General features: G+C 47.5%; 1 protein-coding gene across 2 annotated transcripts in view; it reads left to right on the top strand.

Annotated features, from left to right (window-relative positions):
* The window catches only part of ADTRP (androgen dependent TFPI regulating protein), a 64,218-nt gene that overhangs the window by 31,098 nt on the left and 16,658 nt on the right, over positions 1-16,462 (top strand). For both annotated transcript variants that reach the window (XM_080805730.1, XM_080805731.1), the window contains one exon: positions 9,226-9,341. In XM_080805730.1, coding sequence (XP_080661856.1) covers positions 9,226-9,341 — 116 coding nt within the window. The remainder of the gene's footprint in view (positions 1-9,225; positions 9,342-16,462) is intronic.

Genomic DNA, 16,462 nt, shown 5'->3' with positions numbered 1-16,462 from the left:
AATTTCTTGGCAGTGGGAGGATTGTCTCAGTGCCCCAGGCTTGCATTCCCAGGGGTGTAGGGGCTCTGAGCAGGCCTTCTGTCATTAAATTGTCCTGCGTGCGGTTCCCAAACTTTGCACTTTGAAACTCGTTTTACTTTCTACCCACCCTTGGGGTTTCTGGAACAGATGGAAGTGGCAGCCGCAGAGACCTCCCCATGCTAGCCCTTCCCCGTGCCCAGGGGCTCCAAGGTCCAGGTCCAAGATTACCATGAGTAAAAGGCTTAAACCCAAAGGTACAAGGAACTGGACAAGGAACATGGGAGTCAACCTGGAAGGCAGAATAAGTGAGTGGGAACACGAGAAACCAGCGCCTGGGTGCTTATTGCAGCCTTCTTGTCTCTGAAGCTGCAGTGAGGGGTAGAGGGATGGGGGAGGCGGGCTCATGCCTTAATACCTTCTCAACATGTGACACATTCAACCGTATTTATCAAAAATTTCTCTTTCCTTTTTTTACCTTAACTCCAGACTTTCTTTTCTTTTTTAAGATTGTATTTGTTTATGAGAGAGAGAGAGAGAGAGGGCATAAGCGGTGGGAGGAGCAGGCAGAGGGAGAAGGAGAAGCAGACTCCCCACTGAGCAGGGGCCCAACGTGGGACTCGATCCCAGGACCCTGAGATCATGACCTGAGCCGAAGGCAGACGCTTAACTGACTGAGTCACCCAGGTGCCCCTCCTCCAGACTTAACTAACTGCTCTTTGTCAACTACCTCTGCAAGATGCTCTTCCTTTGCTAATTACTCAAATCAGGCATTCTTGGCTAGGATTAATTTTGCTCACCAGGGGACACTTGGCAATATCTGGAGACAGTTTTGATTGTCACAACGGCAGGGAGTGTGGGGGAGAGGGGGTAGGTGCTCCTGGCATTCAGGGAGTAGAAGCCAGGAATGCTGCTAAGCACCCTACCATGCCCCTCCCAGCCACCACCTCCTCTATGGGTGAGACCCCCCCCCCCGCCACCGCTGCAGTGACCTCATGCATCCCTCCTCGTGCACCTACAGACTATCCCTAAACCAAATGACTACTTGTGTTTGGGAAAGTCACCAGGCAGCACTTGCTGCGCTTGCAGAACAGCTGGTGAGTCCCTTTAGGAATACCCTGATGGGTCAGCAAGGGAAAGCCAGAGTTAGGAAGGAGAAACTGTGGAAACCCATCCATCATGGGATCAGTCATGTGGGGAGTTTGGAACTCTGCCCTGGCCCTTGGGGTCACAGGGTGCTTTCCTGCATTACTGTTATCTCCCAGGGATACCAGCTGCCTACATGTTGAGTCCTTTATTGCCATTATGATGTGGTATCTGAGGGGAGGTGATGGTGCCCAGAGACACCATGGCTCTTAAAGCAAGAGCAGATTCTCATGCTTCTGAAACTTTCTCTTTCTTGAAAAGAACAGTCTCCTCCCTCCAACTTGGAGCAGCTTTCTAGAGAGCTGCCCATCTGTCTCTGTCTTAAAAACAAGTCTCCATGTGTGCTATCTGGAGCCAGGCACAGAAGCAGGGAGGAAGGGCGGATTACACACTGACACAGAGGAGGAGACACAAAGATGATAGTGAACAAAACCTGGGGGGGTTTCCACCCAGTCCAGTCTCTGAACAGAGGGTCACGGCCGGCAGATCCCAAGATGAACAAGGCACAGCCTCTCTTGGCTATGTATGCATAGACTTCCTGTGGGGCTGCCGGCTCTTGGAGGGGGACACCCCTTAATTGAGTCTATAATCAAGTTACCATGACATTGACACCCTGAGCTTATTCCCAGTGGTCACACTTGCTCACAGGTTTCCCTGTGACCCACAATGCCCACTTCTCAGCACTTGGGGCACCATTGACGGCCGGGGCAAAGGATAAAGGTGATCAGCCTAGAAAGGGATTGGTGTACCCTTGTGACCGTGGATCTACAGTACTGTGTTGGGCAACTGGAGATGAAACGGGGAGAGCCCTAAGCCTCCAGGTGGTTCCATCCCATGTGGCCAGTATCAGGTGAATGCAATCATATGATGCTGTGATGTACATGAGCACGGGGAGGGCCAGCTGTGCCAGGGAAGGGCAACTACTAGATGGTTCAGGAGGGCTGCAAATGCTCCCTGGAGGTGGGAATATCTGCACTGAGCCCTGTAAGGTGCAGAGAAGGTGGAGGAGGCTAATGGAGGGGAGGGATGGTGAGGGAGGGACCTGTGGGAGGAGAAATTAGGGGGTGGAGGTGGGTGGGGGCTATAGGTCATAGAAATAAAATGCGCAAGGTGACCCGATCATCAGGGGCTCTGCAGGCTGCATTCAGGACGTAATTCTACTGTGTGATACGTAAGTTCAAATACAGAAAAATTGGGCAAAAACGCATTTACTGAGAAGAGGAGGAGTTCTGAAAAAGTCGGAGACGAGAGCTTTGCCCTCAGAGTTTATAATCAGATAAAACTAGGAGAGAAAAATTGGCCACGTAAAGATTAACTTGATGGTGTAACGAATAAAACTGAATGTAACTAAGCACTGGGGAGTCAAGTGCGAGAGCTGTGCGAGGGACAGGAGCATGAGCATCTTGTGCAAAGGCAGCATGTGACGTGGGTGTGGTGTGGACGCGGCGTGGGCCCCAAAGGTTGCAGGAAGGGCTGGGCACTGAGCTCCCAGAAGTGGGATGGTTTCTTTGGTGAGGCTTCTTATTTGCAGGAAGGGGCTGTCAATGTTACCACTGACTGAATTTCTCCGAGCCCTTAGATCTCTGTGTCCTCAACGGTGTATAAGACCTTCACTCCAGGCTAAACGGAGAATAAAATACTGGCTGTTGTCTGACTCATCATGGGAACAAAAACAAGCAAAAACACCCATCGGGGGAAAATGGTATTTCTGGAGTCCATCTATTATTCTGATCACCGGAAGCCTACATAATTATGCAATATTATCTCCTTACTGGCAGAACCCCCTTCTAGAGATTGCTTTTTATTATTTTGCCTTCAGATTTTATCAGTTTATGGAACCTAGATCTCTGAACTGTTCTGCTTCAGAGACACCACCTACTAGTGGAAAATACTCGTGGAAAAACTTGATTTCCCCTGAACACAGACAAACAAACAAAAAAGGGACTGTTCATGCCATCTCTCTCTTTATACTTTGGCTGTCTGGAAACCTAGTGCTAAGTTTGAATCTCAGTAACAGCAGCCCAGAGAACCTCTGGTTGGCATATTTGCATTTCAGTGTTTTCTTGGGTCCTAATTATCTTTTATATGTTCTCATGTTGATGTGTGCGCTTTGGGTTGTGAGGCATCTCAACGGTGTGTGTGGAGAGTTGGGAGAGAAGAGTTAAAGAGCTCACTAGGGCACCTGCGTGGCTCAGTGGGTTAAAGCCTCTGCCTTTGGCTCAGGTCATGATCCCAGGGTCCTGGGATCGAGCCCTGCATCGGGCTCTCTGCTCAGCAGGGAGCCTGCATTCCCCCGTCTCTCTGCGTGCCTCTCTGCCTACTTGTGATCTCTGTCTGTCAAATAAATAAATAAAATCTTTAAAAAAAAAAAAAAAAGCTCACTAGATGGGAAAAAGAGGAATTCTAGGGAAGGGAAGAGAATGAAAGACCAGGATGAGGAGGAGACTGGCTTGAGTCAAAGGAGGGAGAGCCTGTTGAGACACTGTGGAAAATGAGAGGGAGAGATGAGATCAGGGAGAGAGGGTATTCAGTGGACCAAGGCAGCAGGGAGCCATCGGAAGATTTTGAGCAGGAGTAGCAACGTGAAACTGGTTCTCGGCAGGTTGCAGTGTTGAGTATGTACCAAGATAGGAAAAAGCTAGGGAGGGGATGCCAGGGGGAATAAAAGCCTGGGCAGCTGTGGGGAGAATTAGAAGGAAAAGTGAATCAAGTTTGGATATAAGACAGGGAGGAATGAGTCCTTGATTACAGCAGGTGTCTAGGTTGTTACTACAGCCAGAGAGAATTAAACAAGGGGAAGGGATCTGGGTGCTTTGGAGAGGTATGGAGCGAGAGAGGAGAACAAGAGGGGGCAGATATACTCCTGGATTTCAGGTCCCAGGATCACAGGTCTTTTTTCTGTCTTACCCTTAACTGGATTGAATGAACCTAAACGGCCACTTCTTCACCACCCTGGATGCTGTCAAAGCCAGCTAGCTTCCTATTAGAAGAATGCTGCTTTTGAGATGTTGGCCGAACTCCATATTAACTCAAGGACAACAGTGTAGTAAGTAAGAAATCACTTACAAATGCTCTTTCGAAGATCCAGAAAATTATCATTTAACCACCCGTTTGATTCATGTACAAGTTCATAAGTGACACCCTGCTTTTCTTCCTCAGCCCAATGGAGCATTTACTTCTCTTTCCAGGTCAATAAAGACTCTCCATGTTTCTCCCAATCTTTTGTTACGAAAATTTTCAAATAAGTGCAGTCGAAAGAATTTTATGGTGATCACCTGTGTTACCTGCCACTTAGACTCTTCATAGTTAACTGAATTGCTTTATCTCGGGGATCTGTGCATCTACCCAGCCATCAACTCGTCTTATTTTTGGCATATTTCAGAGTAAATTGCAAAAAGTCCTGCTCTTCCATGGTAAATAAGACTTCCGGTTTTCAACTTAAGTTTTCTGAATTTTTACTAAGCTGGGCTGTTGTCAGCCCACCTAAGTAGACTGTAAAGATCAAAGGCAAGACTGTGGCTCTTTCTGTGGGTGGGTTATCTTCCCAATCCCCCTCCCCAGGCATTTATAAACACTGGCTCTTTAACTATAGTGGTGCCCAGCTAATGCTCTCGAGTTTCGAGAAAATGGAAAAGGGAATTTTTGCCAATCCAATCACAGTATCTTCTAAACTCTGGTACTTGAGGCCGAAAAGAATACTATAGGTAGTATAGGTGGAAAAAATTTATAGGAAAATAAAAAAGTTGTCCCCAGATGTATAAGCAATATAGCCTATGTCTACATTTCTGGATTCCCATGTGTCGGATGGACTTAAAGCAAAATTGTAACTGTAACAACACAGGGATCATAAGAGTACAGACGGTTTCTGCTTTTGATATAAAATATTCCCAGGAAGACCTTCACTGTTGTCCCAACCTGTGGGTTTTAGAGGCAGAAACTACAGTGGTGAAGAATGAGGTACAAGTTTTTAGCTGGCAAATGAATGGTGGTTACTGAAATCAGAGACAGTCGTGTTGGGATTTACAAAACAATTATTACTGTGTGTTTTTACCACATGTAGTTTTCGAGCTAAAGGAACATGATCGAGCAGTGTATTAACAAGCCCGAGTATAATAACATTCTATTAAGGTTTGTTTTAACTCCCTTTTCATGTCTGTTGTATTTACATTTATGTTTTAATTGATGTCTTGGCCATGTGTTTGCCGCTGAAGAGATTTTGTAAAGACTTTCGTTTTTGTCATACATAAAAATTGTTATATTCCATGTATGGTGAGTAAAAAAATATCCTTCATGTCCTCAGAAATGAGATCTTGCCAGTGTAACAAAACTTTATTTTAAAATATCTATCCATTAGCACCATAAGTAAATCAAAAATACTGTCTTAGAGACTTGGGGAAAAGGACCTCGGGTTGGAAAGCATCAGTGTGAGGAACTGATTCTCAGATGTAAGCATGTAAGATGTAAGATGTAAGCGAGGGAGGGAGGTGAAATTTGAGACCAAACACAATGTGGGCAATATTATGTAAGTTCATTATGAGAAACAGCATCTCAAGGAGAAAGTTACTCCATGACCAGTCCGAGAAGGTCGAGGCCAGCTCGTTTCTCTTGGTCAACTCAAATCAACACAAGGGCTAGTCTGACAAGGAAATGAAATGAAGGAAAGAGGCAGAAATTATATTTTTAAACGTTATCTGAAATTTTTTTTTAAATGTAGAGTCTCCCTGAATTTCTTTCACTGGAGGAAATTAAGTACTCTTGGCTCCCCAAGGATCTTAGAGATAAGAGTGTAACCATCCTAGTCTTAGGGATTTAGTCTTTGGAACCTGCATGACAGTGATGAAACACTGTTGGCTCCATGGGTTATCTCAGGGATTAAGGCTTGCCTCTCTCCCAAGAATCAAGCAAAAGCATCCTGTGGTACATTTAGCCTCAAACCAGGGAAGCTGTTTGTAACAGCTATGGGCTCACTGGCATGAGGCGAGGAAGAATAAGTGTTCACTACGTTACGCGTCACACTCACGTGACCTTGTAAGAATGCCCTGCGGGCTGGTAAGTTTCAGTACTTATGTACAAGGCTATTTTGCAACCAGGGAATCTAAAGCGCATTTCTGTACTAACTTAAATCACTTCTTCATGCTCAGCGTTCCATCTCCAAGATAGTTACATGGAAGTAGGCACTGCACCAAGGACAGGAGGAGAAGGCGGGATTTAGTAGAAAAGGAGGGGAAAAGAGCAACACTGTCCTTTTAACCAATGCATCTGGAATGAGATAGTTAAAGAAGAATTTCTCCAAATGATGGCTAATTGACAAGGAAAGATAATTTGATTCCATCGTCTCTGTTCACACATACTATTGTTTCAGCCCGTGATGTTTTGTTTACTCTGGAAGGAAATATTTTACCCCCTCTGAGATAATTAATTTTTGTCAGCTTCACTGTTTATAAGGGAAACTGAGAAACTGTTAATTGAAATACAGAATGAGTCACTGTTTTCAGTAATTTTTGGCAGCATTCTAATTTGTGTCAATCCCAGCCTAATTATTAGATTTTTTGGAAGCAGAAAGCATATTTGATTTTTCTCTTACTGACTTTTTTCTCCCTTTTTTTAAAAAAAAAATATGTGCTGCCTGACAAAGGTTATACAATTGATATGAACACGAGGTAAAATACCAGTACTTTCGAAATACCAGGAGGTTTAAGGTGTTACGCTTGGCTCCTCACACTAGCCCAATGTTCAGAAAGTTCACAGACTGTGGTCGTCCTCCTACTCCCAGCCCCGAAGAAAAAAATGTGATTCTTTTAAAGACCTTTTAGCTGGTATTAAGCCACAGTATATGGCCCGTCACTAATGACATCACTGGAGTAAACTTCCCAGAAGTCATCAGAGAGAATTCATTTGGAAATCCAATTGAATGTCACTTGCAAAGGGCAGGCTTCTAGAAGAGGTGACCAGTCATGCATTCCTGAGTTATTTGTTGTAAAGGCATTAATCACTCTGAACTCATTTGCTCCTAATGTGAACGCACTACATTATTCCGCAGGAATTCTGTTCCCCGTGATCATTAATGTAGAGAGCTGAAGCTGCTGACTATGGGCAGGGTTAATAAAATCTGTCAGATCAATGGCCAGGATAATGGGACTGTTAATGCCTTCTAATAGAAGTTGGATCTTCCTGGTTGTGGCAGAGTGAAGGCAGGAGGAGAGGCAGGGGGCTGTGCTGGGAGACGGCCCCATCACTCGCCTCCTGAGGTAGCCTCTGGGTGAAAAGAGCATTGATGTCAGTTGCCAGGTGTTGCCAGGGCTCTGAGGCAGCGCAGCTGGGAGTGGCTGGGAGCTTCGGCAGCAGCTGTGGGCTGGGGAGGGAGCCTCGGGGCGGCCACGGGGAGTCTCTGCGGCCATGCTCCAGCTGCTTGCCTGCCTGCATCCGAGCGCCTGGCACTGTAGGCTTCCTAGAACCTCGCTTCACCCTGCTCCCCATGGGCCACTGATGAGCTGAAGGGCGACAATCACAGTGATAATCGTGGCAATCACAGCTAATGCTCACGGGCACCTCTCACGGCCCAAGGACGAAGCCCTTTCTATGCTCTCATCTCAATCCTCAGAGCTGTCCTCTCCGTGACATGTGGACCGTTCCCTATTTGATAACAGGAAGTTGAAGTTCAAACAGATTCAGTAACTAGTCCAACGTCAGATCTGAAAGTGCGTTCCCCTAACCACTATGCTCCTTTATTAGAGGGAGAGACGCAGAAGCTGTAGCCTAAAATCAGGCCAAAGAGAGGTGCAGGATGTGACAGTTGGCCCAAATGTCTTGTCACTTGTATATGCAACCCGTCAATATGTTTGGGACCAATCCTGGACGAAGCCTATAGAAACCATGGTGTGTCTGCAATGTTGTTCTTCTAAGCTTTGCTGCTAAAATGTGGGTACTGGGGCCCATTGGAGGCCTCATTGCTTTGTGCCACCCACCTGCAGCCCTGTTGGGGCCCCAGGAGGCCCTCTCTGCCACGCAATGCCCTATTATTAAGACTGATTCCTCCTCATTCCACCACTGCCCCATAAAAACTTGCCACATTTCTTGTCATCCAAGGGTCTTGACCTCCTGACTATCCCGTCACTAGTTCAGGTTCGAATGAGAAACTGTGGCCTCCTGGGGATGCCTCTGAGCACAACACTGACGTGACTGATAGCAAAGGCCACCCTAGGGCCCCAGCCACAGATCTGAGCACGGGAGCATGGTGACACGGGCTCTGTGACATTTCTAAGCCCCAGCGATTATCCTAGCGGAGGTGCTGACCCAGTTGTCTTGGGGCTCAGGAGTGGGAATGGGATGTAGTTCACAGGTGTAGGCTAGAGATGCAAGTGGGCTGCCAAATGCTGAGGAGATGAGGGGCCCGGATGAAAGAGGAATCATAGCTGCAAAAGCAAAATCTGAAAAATACTAACACTGTTCGATGTTCCCAGTAAGCAGCGTTCTCCGCTCACCCCACCCCCAGATCTTCCAGCTACACCTCCTAAGTGCTAGACGACATGGCACAGGATAGAAAGGCAGTCGGACTGAGTGAGAGAAATTAGCAAGAGGAAAATGCAGGGACAGCGCCGTGGAAGATTGCGTTGGCCGCGGAGCACACAAATGATTTGAATGTAGGGAGAGAAGACATTCCACAGAGCGCGGAGGGGATGAACAAAAGTGGGAGGGCGGGAGCAAGCACACTGAGTACAAAGCAGGGTGAAGGAAACAGCCGTGTTCTAGGGGAGGAGTGGGTATGGAAGTGTGGGTTAGGGTGCGCGCCTGGGGCGGGGGGAGGAGGACAATAAGCAGGAGCGAGAGGAGGGTGGCACATTACCGAGAGCCTTGGTGGCCAGACAAAGGAGTTTGGGCCATCACGGAGGGCAATGGGGAGCCACAGCAGGCCCCGAAGCATCTAAGGAGCATGATCTAAGCCAAGTTAGGGGACATCTCATCTGGCCCAAGAAGGTAGACTGGAGAGGAAAGAGAGAATTAGGGGCGTGGCAGGCAGCGGGGGCAGCCTGACATTATGGTTTTTCATTTTCTGTCCTTCAGCACACGTCCATCCTGCCCTTTGCACTGGCGGAAGTCATCCTCGGGCCGCACAGCTATCCACGGAAGAAGAAAGGTCTCACCTTATTGGCTCTCGCTAGTCTTGCGTACATCAGTAGGTAAGAAGAAGATACTGCAGAAGGAGCATACTGTTTTGTAGGAATGCCTTTATCTTGGATTAACAGGGATTTAACCATCACTAAATTTTTAGGTAGGAGAGATTCTTATTGTTTAATGTTTTTTTGCTGCTGTTGTTGAAGAATTTATTTGACAGGGACAGAGACAGAGAGGGAACACAAGCAGGGGGAGTGGGAGAGGGGCAAGCAGACTTCCCACTGAGCAGAGAGGCCAACACGGGGCTCGATCCCAGGACCCTAGGATCATGACCTGAGCCAAAGGCAGATGCTTAATGACTGAGCCACCTTACTGGGGCCCTTATTGTTTGATGTTAATGCCATGGAAGCATCATGTGCCCAAGAGGACACAGGTGTGCATGCACAGGCGAGTCATGCATTCCTTGCTCCCTCTCAGGAAGAAGTCATCATTGCAAAGCTACACTTATTAGTTTCCCCAAGAAAGTATTGGCCATTGGTTCCATTTACAATTAAAATGTTTGGATGTTTATAGCAGCAATGTCCACATAGCCAAGCTATGGAAAGAGCCCAGAGGTCCTTCTAAAGATGAATGGATAAAGACGTGGTACAAGATATATGGTGGAATATGACGCAGCCATCAAAAAGGATGAAATCTTGCCAATTGCAACAACATGGTTGGAACTAGAGGGTATTATGCTAAGCTAAATAAGTCAATCAGAGAAAGACAATTACATGATCTCACTCATATGTGGACTATAAGAAACAAAACAACGAGCAGATCATAGGGGAAGGGAGGGAAAAATAAAACAAGATGAAACCAGAAAGGGAGGCAAACCATAAGAGACTCTTCACTCCAGAAAACAAACAGAAGGTTGCTGGAGGGGAGGTTGGTGGAAGGATGGGGTAATTGGGTGAAGGACAAGGAGGGCACATGATGTGACGAACACTGGGTGTTGTATGCAACTTATAAATCACTGAACTGTACCCCTGATACTAATAATACACTCTATGTTAATTCATTGAACTTAAGTTAAAAAAATAAAATGGGAAAATTTTTTAAAAAGAAAAAAAAAACAGTAAAATGTTTGGATGGCTGAATGATCTGAAGCATCCAAATATATTCCAAAATATATTATCCAAATATATTCCATCTAAAAAGGAACATGCTCCGTTTGGCCCATTCCCGTTGCCTGTTTTCTATGGGCTCATTTGCATCAACATCTGGCCCTGGAGCTCCAATAGGGCATTTGGGCAACTGCCCGGAGGCTTGCAGAACAGCCTTGTTGGAGGCATGAGAGGTAATTCAAGTAGCTGGCCTAATTTTCATTATTCAACCACCTGGTGACACCAGGACTCAGAAGGGCTGCTCAGTGGTCTGTAATCAAGGGAAAACCCTTGGCATTCCATGCGGTGATTGGAAACCCCCTTTTCCATTCTGTCACCTTCTCATCCACTACCATGCTCTTGCTCTATGGGTAGGGGCATGCCAAGCATAATACATCTTGACAGAAGCTAATCAGGGTGCTCCTTCTCTAGCCTAGGCTGCATCAGCTATTCCCATCTGAGAATCTGGGTCATCCCCCAATTCCTCCCTATTCAGGGAAAGTTGAACTCAGTCGAGGGCTCTGCTAGAGATGGAAGCCAGAAAGAGAACATAATCCAAGGGACTTGGGCTCTCCCAGTGCTTGTTTAATTGGCTTTTGCCATCCTTTATTTCAGAACTCGTAAGCTTTGTGCCCGGAACACCATTGATGGTTCTTCCCTTGCCTTTTCTCCTTCTGTTATGTAGTCACCTCCCACCCTTCCGCACCTCCCCTTCCCTGAATGCCCCCAAATCTTTCTTGCTTCTCCTCTCTAGAAGAAAGAAAGTACTTGCTCCATAAATCTACCCCAAGACTCCAGTGATCTAACATGTTCTCCAGTCTGGGCCTCTGCATTTTTACCAAGGATACTTTCAGAGAGTAGGTGATAGTTGGGAACCTACTGGTGGTTCATATCTGGAGCACAGTGTTGAGAAAGATTCTGAGACCAGAAAAGAGTTTTGTCATCCTTTAGCAATATCTGCCGATAGTGTAAGAATGGAAAGTGGCAGGATACGTGCCAGGTATTTGCCATATCTGGCTTAACCCAAAAGAATAAATCCCTAAAGATAGACTATCTGGAAACTGAGGTTGGGTAAGAGTATGTGTACGTCAAGATATTTTTTCCTGTTGTCATGTGTGGAGCAGAAGCAGAGTGGTGTCTGGCTGATTATGTATATGAATTTCCATATTTTGTTTTTTTTGTGTGTTCTTCCATCTGATTTGGTCTTCCTTGCTGAGTGTAAATTTTGGGGTTAGTATATAAGGCAGCATTTTGTAGTCTGTTAACTTTTTTCTTTTTCTTTTTCTTTTCCTTTTTTTTTTTTTTTTTGGTTTATTTGTTTTTGCAAGAGAGAGGGAGAAAGATCACGAGTGGGGAAGAGGGACAGAGGGAGAAGTAGGCTCCCCACTGAACAGGGAGCCCAGTGTGGGGGCTTGATCCCAGGACCCTGAGATCATGACCTGAGCCGAAGGCAGACGCTTAACTGCCTGAGCCACCCAGGTGCCCAGTCTGTTAACTTTTTCTACCTAAGGACTTGGAAGTTGGTCATCGATTGTCACATCTGATTCTTCCTCTTTTATCTTCAGAGACCAATGGAGTAAAAGGTCACCAAAAGCCACTGGTATTTGGGGGAGAAATTGTGGTGGCCATAAAGATGAGACGCAGTGATCAATAGGGCTTGGTCATGCGATCTGACACTGCAGGGAGTTGGGGGGTTGGAGAAAGGAAGTACAATGAGATGGGGTCCCCTATGAATGTATCCTGGGTCCTTTCAATCATTCATCAGCTCCAGGCAGTGCGTTAAGTGATTGAGGATATAGTGATGTGCAGGACACCACGCCACCTTTAGGGACTGTCTGAGAGAGAAGAAAGTGCCCAAACAAAGGGACGATAGGCAGAGGAGGAAGTGCACGGTGCTGTGGGTGCCCAGGAGGGATGTTGAAAGCTAGCTTCTAAAGGAATTGATGTGTAAGCTGAGACTCAAAGAATGAGTAGGTGGAAGTCAAAAGAGATGTGGAAAAGACCTTCAGGCGAAGGGAACAGCATCTGCTAAGGAGTTGCTGAGGTTAGGGTTGACCTGGAGGACAGGGAAAACCTGGATCATCAATTCACATCAGTGAGTCCGGACTCTGAACCCGCTTGTCTGTGGGAAAGTTTTAAGTGGAGGAGAGCAATGATGTGGCTTATGTAAGAAAGATGATTGGACTCTGGATGACGTGTGACAGTTGAAGAAGAACAGGACTGGGACGAGGGTTAGTGACATTTGTGCTAACTTGGGAGAGTTGACGTTAGCCAACCGATGACAGTGTCAGTCGATCTGCAAATGGAAAGAGAGAGGCTGAGTGGTGGAGGTGAGGTGGAGGTCATCCAGCATGACATGCCCAAGGTCATAGGACTGGGGAAAATCAGCGCTGGGACTTACACTCAGGGCTCCTATTTCCAAATGCAGTTCACTTCCCACGGTATCCACAGGGCTGGGTGTTGGTTCAGCTCCCCATTTGTGCAAAACACACTGTACAAAATGCAGGGGAAGGGGACGTAGGCAAACAAGCTTAACCTCATTTGTATGGTCAATAACTTTCCACGATGTCATGGTTTCCAGCTCTGTGTTGGACTGGACATTCAAGTGTTAAAGCTACGAGGGAGCAAGGGGAGGGAGGGGCAGAGACCCATCACCAGCAGGAACATGCTGGGTGGGCCCCGGTGGGGAGCTGAAGTGGTTTGGGATTTGGACCTCCTTATCCTCGATGAGGCCCTAAATCAGCATCTGGCTCATTGGGCTCCATATTTGCTAGAACGAAACGACTACGCCCGTCTGCTGCCCCACGGGTTGAAGCTTCCTTCTCTCTGCCCATCCATCCCAATTGTGGGCACTCCCACTCTGTGGCGTGCTGTGTCTATCCTTACGCAAGGCTCTGGGGCCCATGGGCCCTCCCAGCCACATATGGCAAGCAACGAGTTTCCACAAACTGTGTCTATCCGGGGAGATGTTTTAGGGAAGTGGCTGTGGGCCAGCTGTGAGGCATGCCAGTTTGGATGGTCAAATAGGGAAACAGCCTAGCAGGAATGAGGTAAAGAATATGGGCCGAGGCCAGACTGAGTGTGAGAAGCAAACATGAGTCAGAAAAACGGCAGTAACTCAGAGCTGGAGAAGCACTGCCCAGACGAAACCACGTTACAACGACCTAAAAATAGCCACCCAGACCGTGGAGACTGCCTCGCATGTGGCACTTGATTTTTGTGATTTTTCAGATTGCAGAATTGGAGGGCTGACCTGTAAGTGGGAAAATAAAGCTTTGCAGAGTAGTAATAACTGCAAATCTTTCATTTCCTTTGGAAAGCATGACTCACCTATAAATACAGTAGCTTGCTCCCTGCTCCCGTATCTCTCACCCCTAAACACCTCACCTCGCTCGCCCTGAGGTCTTGGTGAGGAGCAGGAAAACAGAAACCTTCCTACAGCTCGCTCTGATTCACTCTTTATGGAACAAATATCTCCCCTAACGCAGGGCTGGTCTTGCTGGGAAAAGCCAAGTGCTGTCAGGCCAAGCGCCTGCCTATAGGGGATTTGTGCTTATTAAGGGGGGAATGAGCTGTGCATTTTAAGAGCACAAGATGGGGAGGGGTGACATCTAGCAAATACAAGGAACCCCAGGAATGCAGGGGAGGAAGCGGTTCTGTCCGGCTGGGTGGTGTGGGAAGGGCTTCGGGAAAGGTGGGTGTTGGATCCAGGCCTGAAAGGCCTGGTGGGTTGCAGTGACAAAAGTGAGGGAAAGTGAATAACAGAACACAGTCCCAAGGCCAGGAGAGGACAGATCACTATAAAGTAATGGTCAGCACCTTGCTGTCGCCCGACCTACCGGTAACAGAGGCTAGTAGGAAGTGGTCCTCAAACTGCCCACCCCCAGAGGCTGATGGCCAGCATGTTAGAAGTTACAGTGTAGACAACATGCGGTTTCATTGTTGCTACTTGTTTCTACAGCCGGGAGGGGAAGTGAGAGCTGCTAGTAACATGGCCAGAGAATGATGTGGGCAAAAGGCCGTCTTGACCATGGTGCTTAAAATGGATTGGAGCGGCAAGACGGAAGCAAAACAGAGTAAAATAACACACAAAGAAAAGTTAGCTGGAATATTCTTACCATGAGGTTGAATCCCCATGACCTATTCTTTGTCCATGGCTATGTCATAGGTCCGGGGTCAGCCCAGGTCTGGGGCCTCAGAGCACCCTTTTTCCGGCTGCAGGTGGCCCAGGCTTCAGGACCCTCTTCTCTAAGAGTCCTAATAAGCGCATGAGTGCTCACACCTGCCCATATTGTCCACCTGCGCAGACTGAAAGGTGATGATCCCTAGCTTCCCTCGCCCAAGATCTTCGCCTGGCTCTGCTTTCAGTACAGCTTGCTGCCCCCATTGGTGACCCACCCTGCTGTTGTGCACTGTTTCAGTATCATGATGCTACTGGCTACTGCAACAGCCCCAGCTGGCCTGCAGGGCTCCACCACTTTGTACTTGGTGGACCAGAAGTCTGCAGGTGCCACAGGTGTCTCTGCTAGTGGGTAAGGCATTGCATGCCAAGGACAGGTGTCAAGCAAATCTGCAGCTCTCACCCAGCAGTGGGGGGGATATTTGTAGAGTCGCTCCTCAATGGTCCTTCCTATGAAGCACGAGAGATCATTCCTTTCTCCTCCATCATGCTCACTCAGCTAAGCTCCCACATAGAAGCCGCCCAGGGCCCTCCGGTGTAGCAATCCTCTAAGTTTGTGCATCTATTTACATACACACTTACACATGTACTATATACATAGAGATATGTTACCTCCAGAATACATTAAAAACTGCCAGAGGGATGCACGGAGCTGAGTTCCCAGATCAGCTCCTATTTCCACTCATGCCTTGTGATGAATTCCTGCCCAGAGCCCCTGTTACTCTTTCCTGGGTATAAATACAACCTTCGTCTGGGGCCATCTACATGCACTGTAATTGCAGAACCTTGCATTTTGAGATCAAATCCCAGCCCCCGTTTTCCACACAAGTACTCTTTAGCCCCTGGGTAAATTCATACATGAAATAAATATAAAGATGCTTATCAGCATTTGGAGCTTGGGTCCCCCAGGGTGCAGAATGGAGACAGGTGATAGCCGAGGAGCCGGGACAGAACACAGGCGCCTGCCCTCCTCACGCCTCCTGTGCAAACCTCAGCTCCTGTTCAACCAGAATGCCTGCTGCAGAAATTAGAAACAGTACCAACCCGAAGAACGATACCTTGGCACCAGCAGGATGGAGGGCAGCCCACATTGTGGAAGGGACGGAACAGGTTTTGTGGATTAATCAGCATGCCGTGGGCAAATGAGAAAGAAGAATCAAGGACAAGTTATGAATTTTGGGCCGTTGGACTGGGAAGATGGTGGTTGCCCTAAGAGAAGCAGAAAAATAATTTGGGGGTGTAAGTGAGAGACTCCACTTAAAATCCTAAATCTGAATCCCATTCCGGTTTAATTGGTTTAGGATATGTCCTGAGCATTCAGGTTTTTAAAGCCCCCGTGGCAATTCTAATCTTCAGCCAAGGTTGAGAATCATCGGGTGAGAGGAACTTCTGTTTGGACATTTAGACTTGGCCTTCCCAAGAGAGGGGGTTACAGTAGAGATCCAGGGAGCAAACCCACCTGGTAGGATGAGGTTGCTGGAGAGAGGGGGGGGGAAGTGGGGGGAGAGTGGAAAGGGAGAGAGGCATTGGAGGGGAGAGAGAGAGGAGAGAGTTAGGGGGAGACAGAGAGAGTACGGTAGAAAGTGAATGTGGCGGCATCTAAGGGTCATGAGGGTCAAGGGGGCGGCATAATAGCAAAAACGATCAGATGGTAGAAAACCAAGAGGGTCCAGGAGTCACCTTTGTAGCTTAAAGCTGGTGGGTGTCTTCAAGGTGCCATTGCTCATGTGTGAGCGGGAGCTGTTTGCAGGAAAGTCTGGGAGGGCGGGGAGCAGAGGGGTGACAGGGGGATGCATTGCAAAGGCAGCAATGAGCTCAGTCCCTACCTTAAGGAATCACCAGGTCCCAGCCGTTGTCAGGG

The sequence above is a fragment of the Martes martes genome (assembly GCF_963455335.1).
Source record: "Martes martes genome assembly, chromosome: 6".
Classification (NCBI taxonomy): Eukaryota; Metazoa; Chordata; class Mammalia; order Carnivora; family Mustelidae; genus Martes; species Martes martes.
This window is presented reverse-complemented; position numbering and strand designations above follow the sequence as displayed.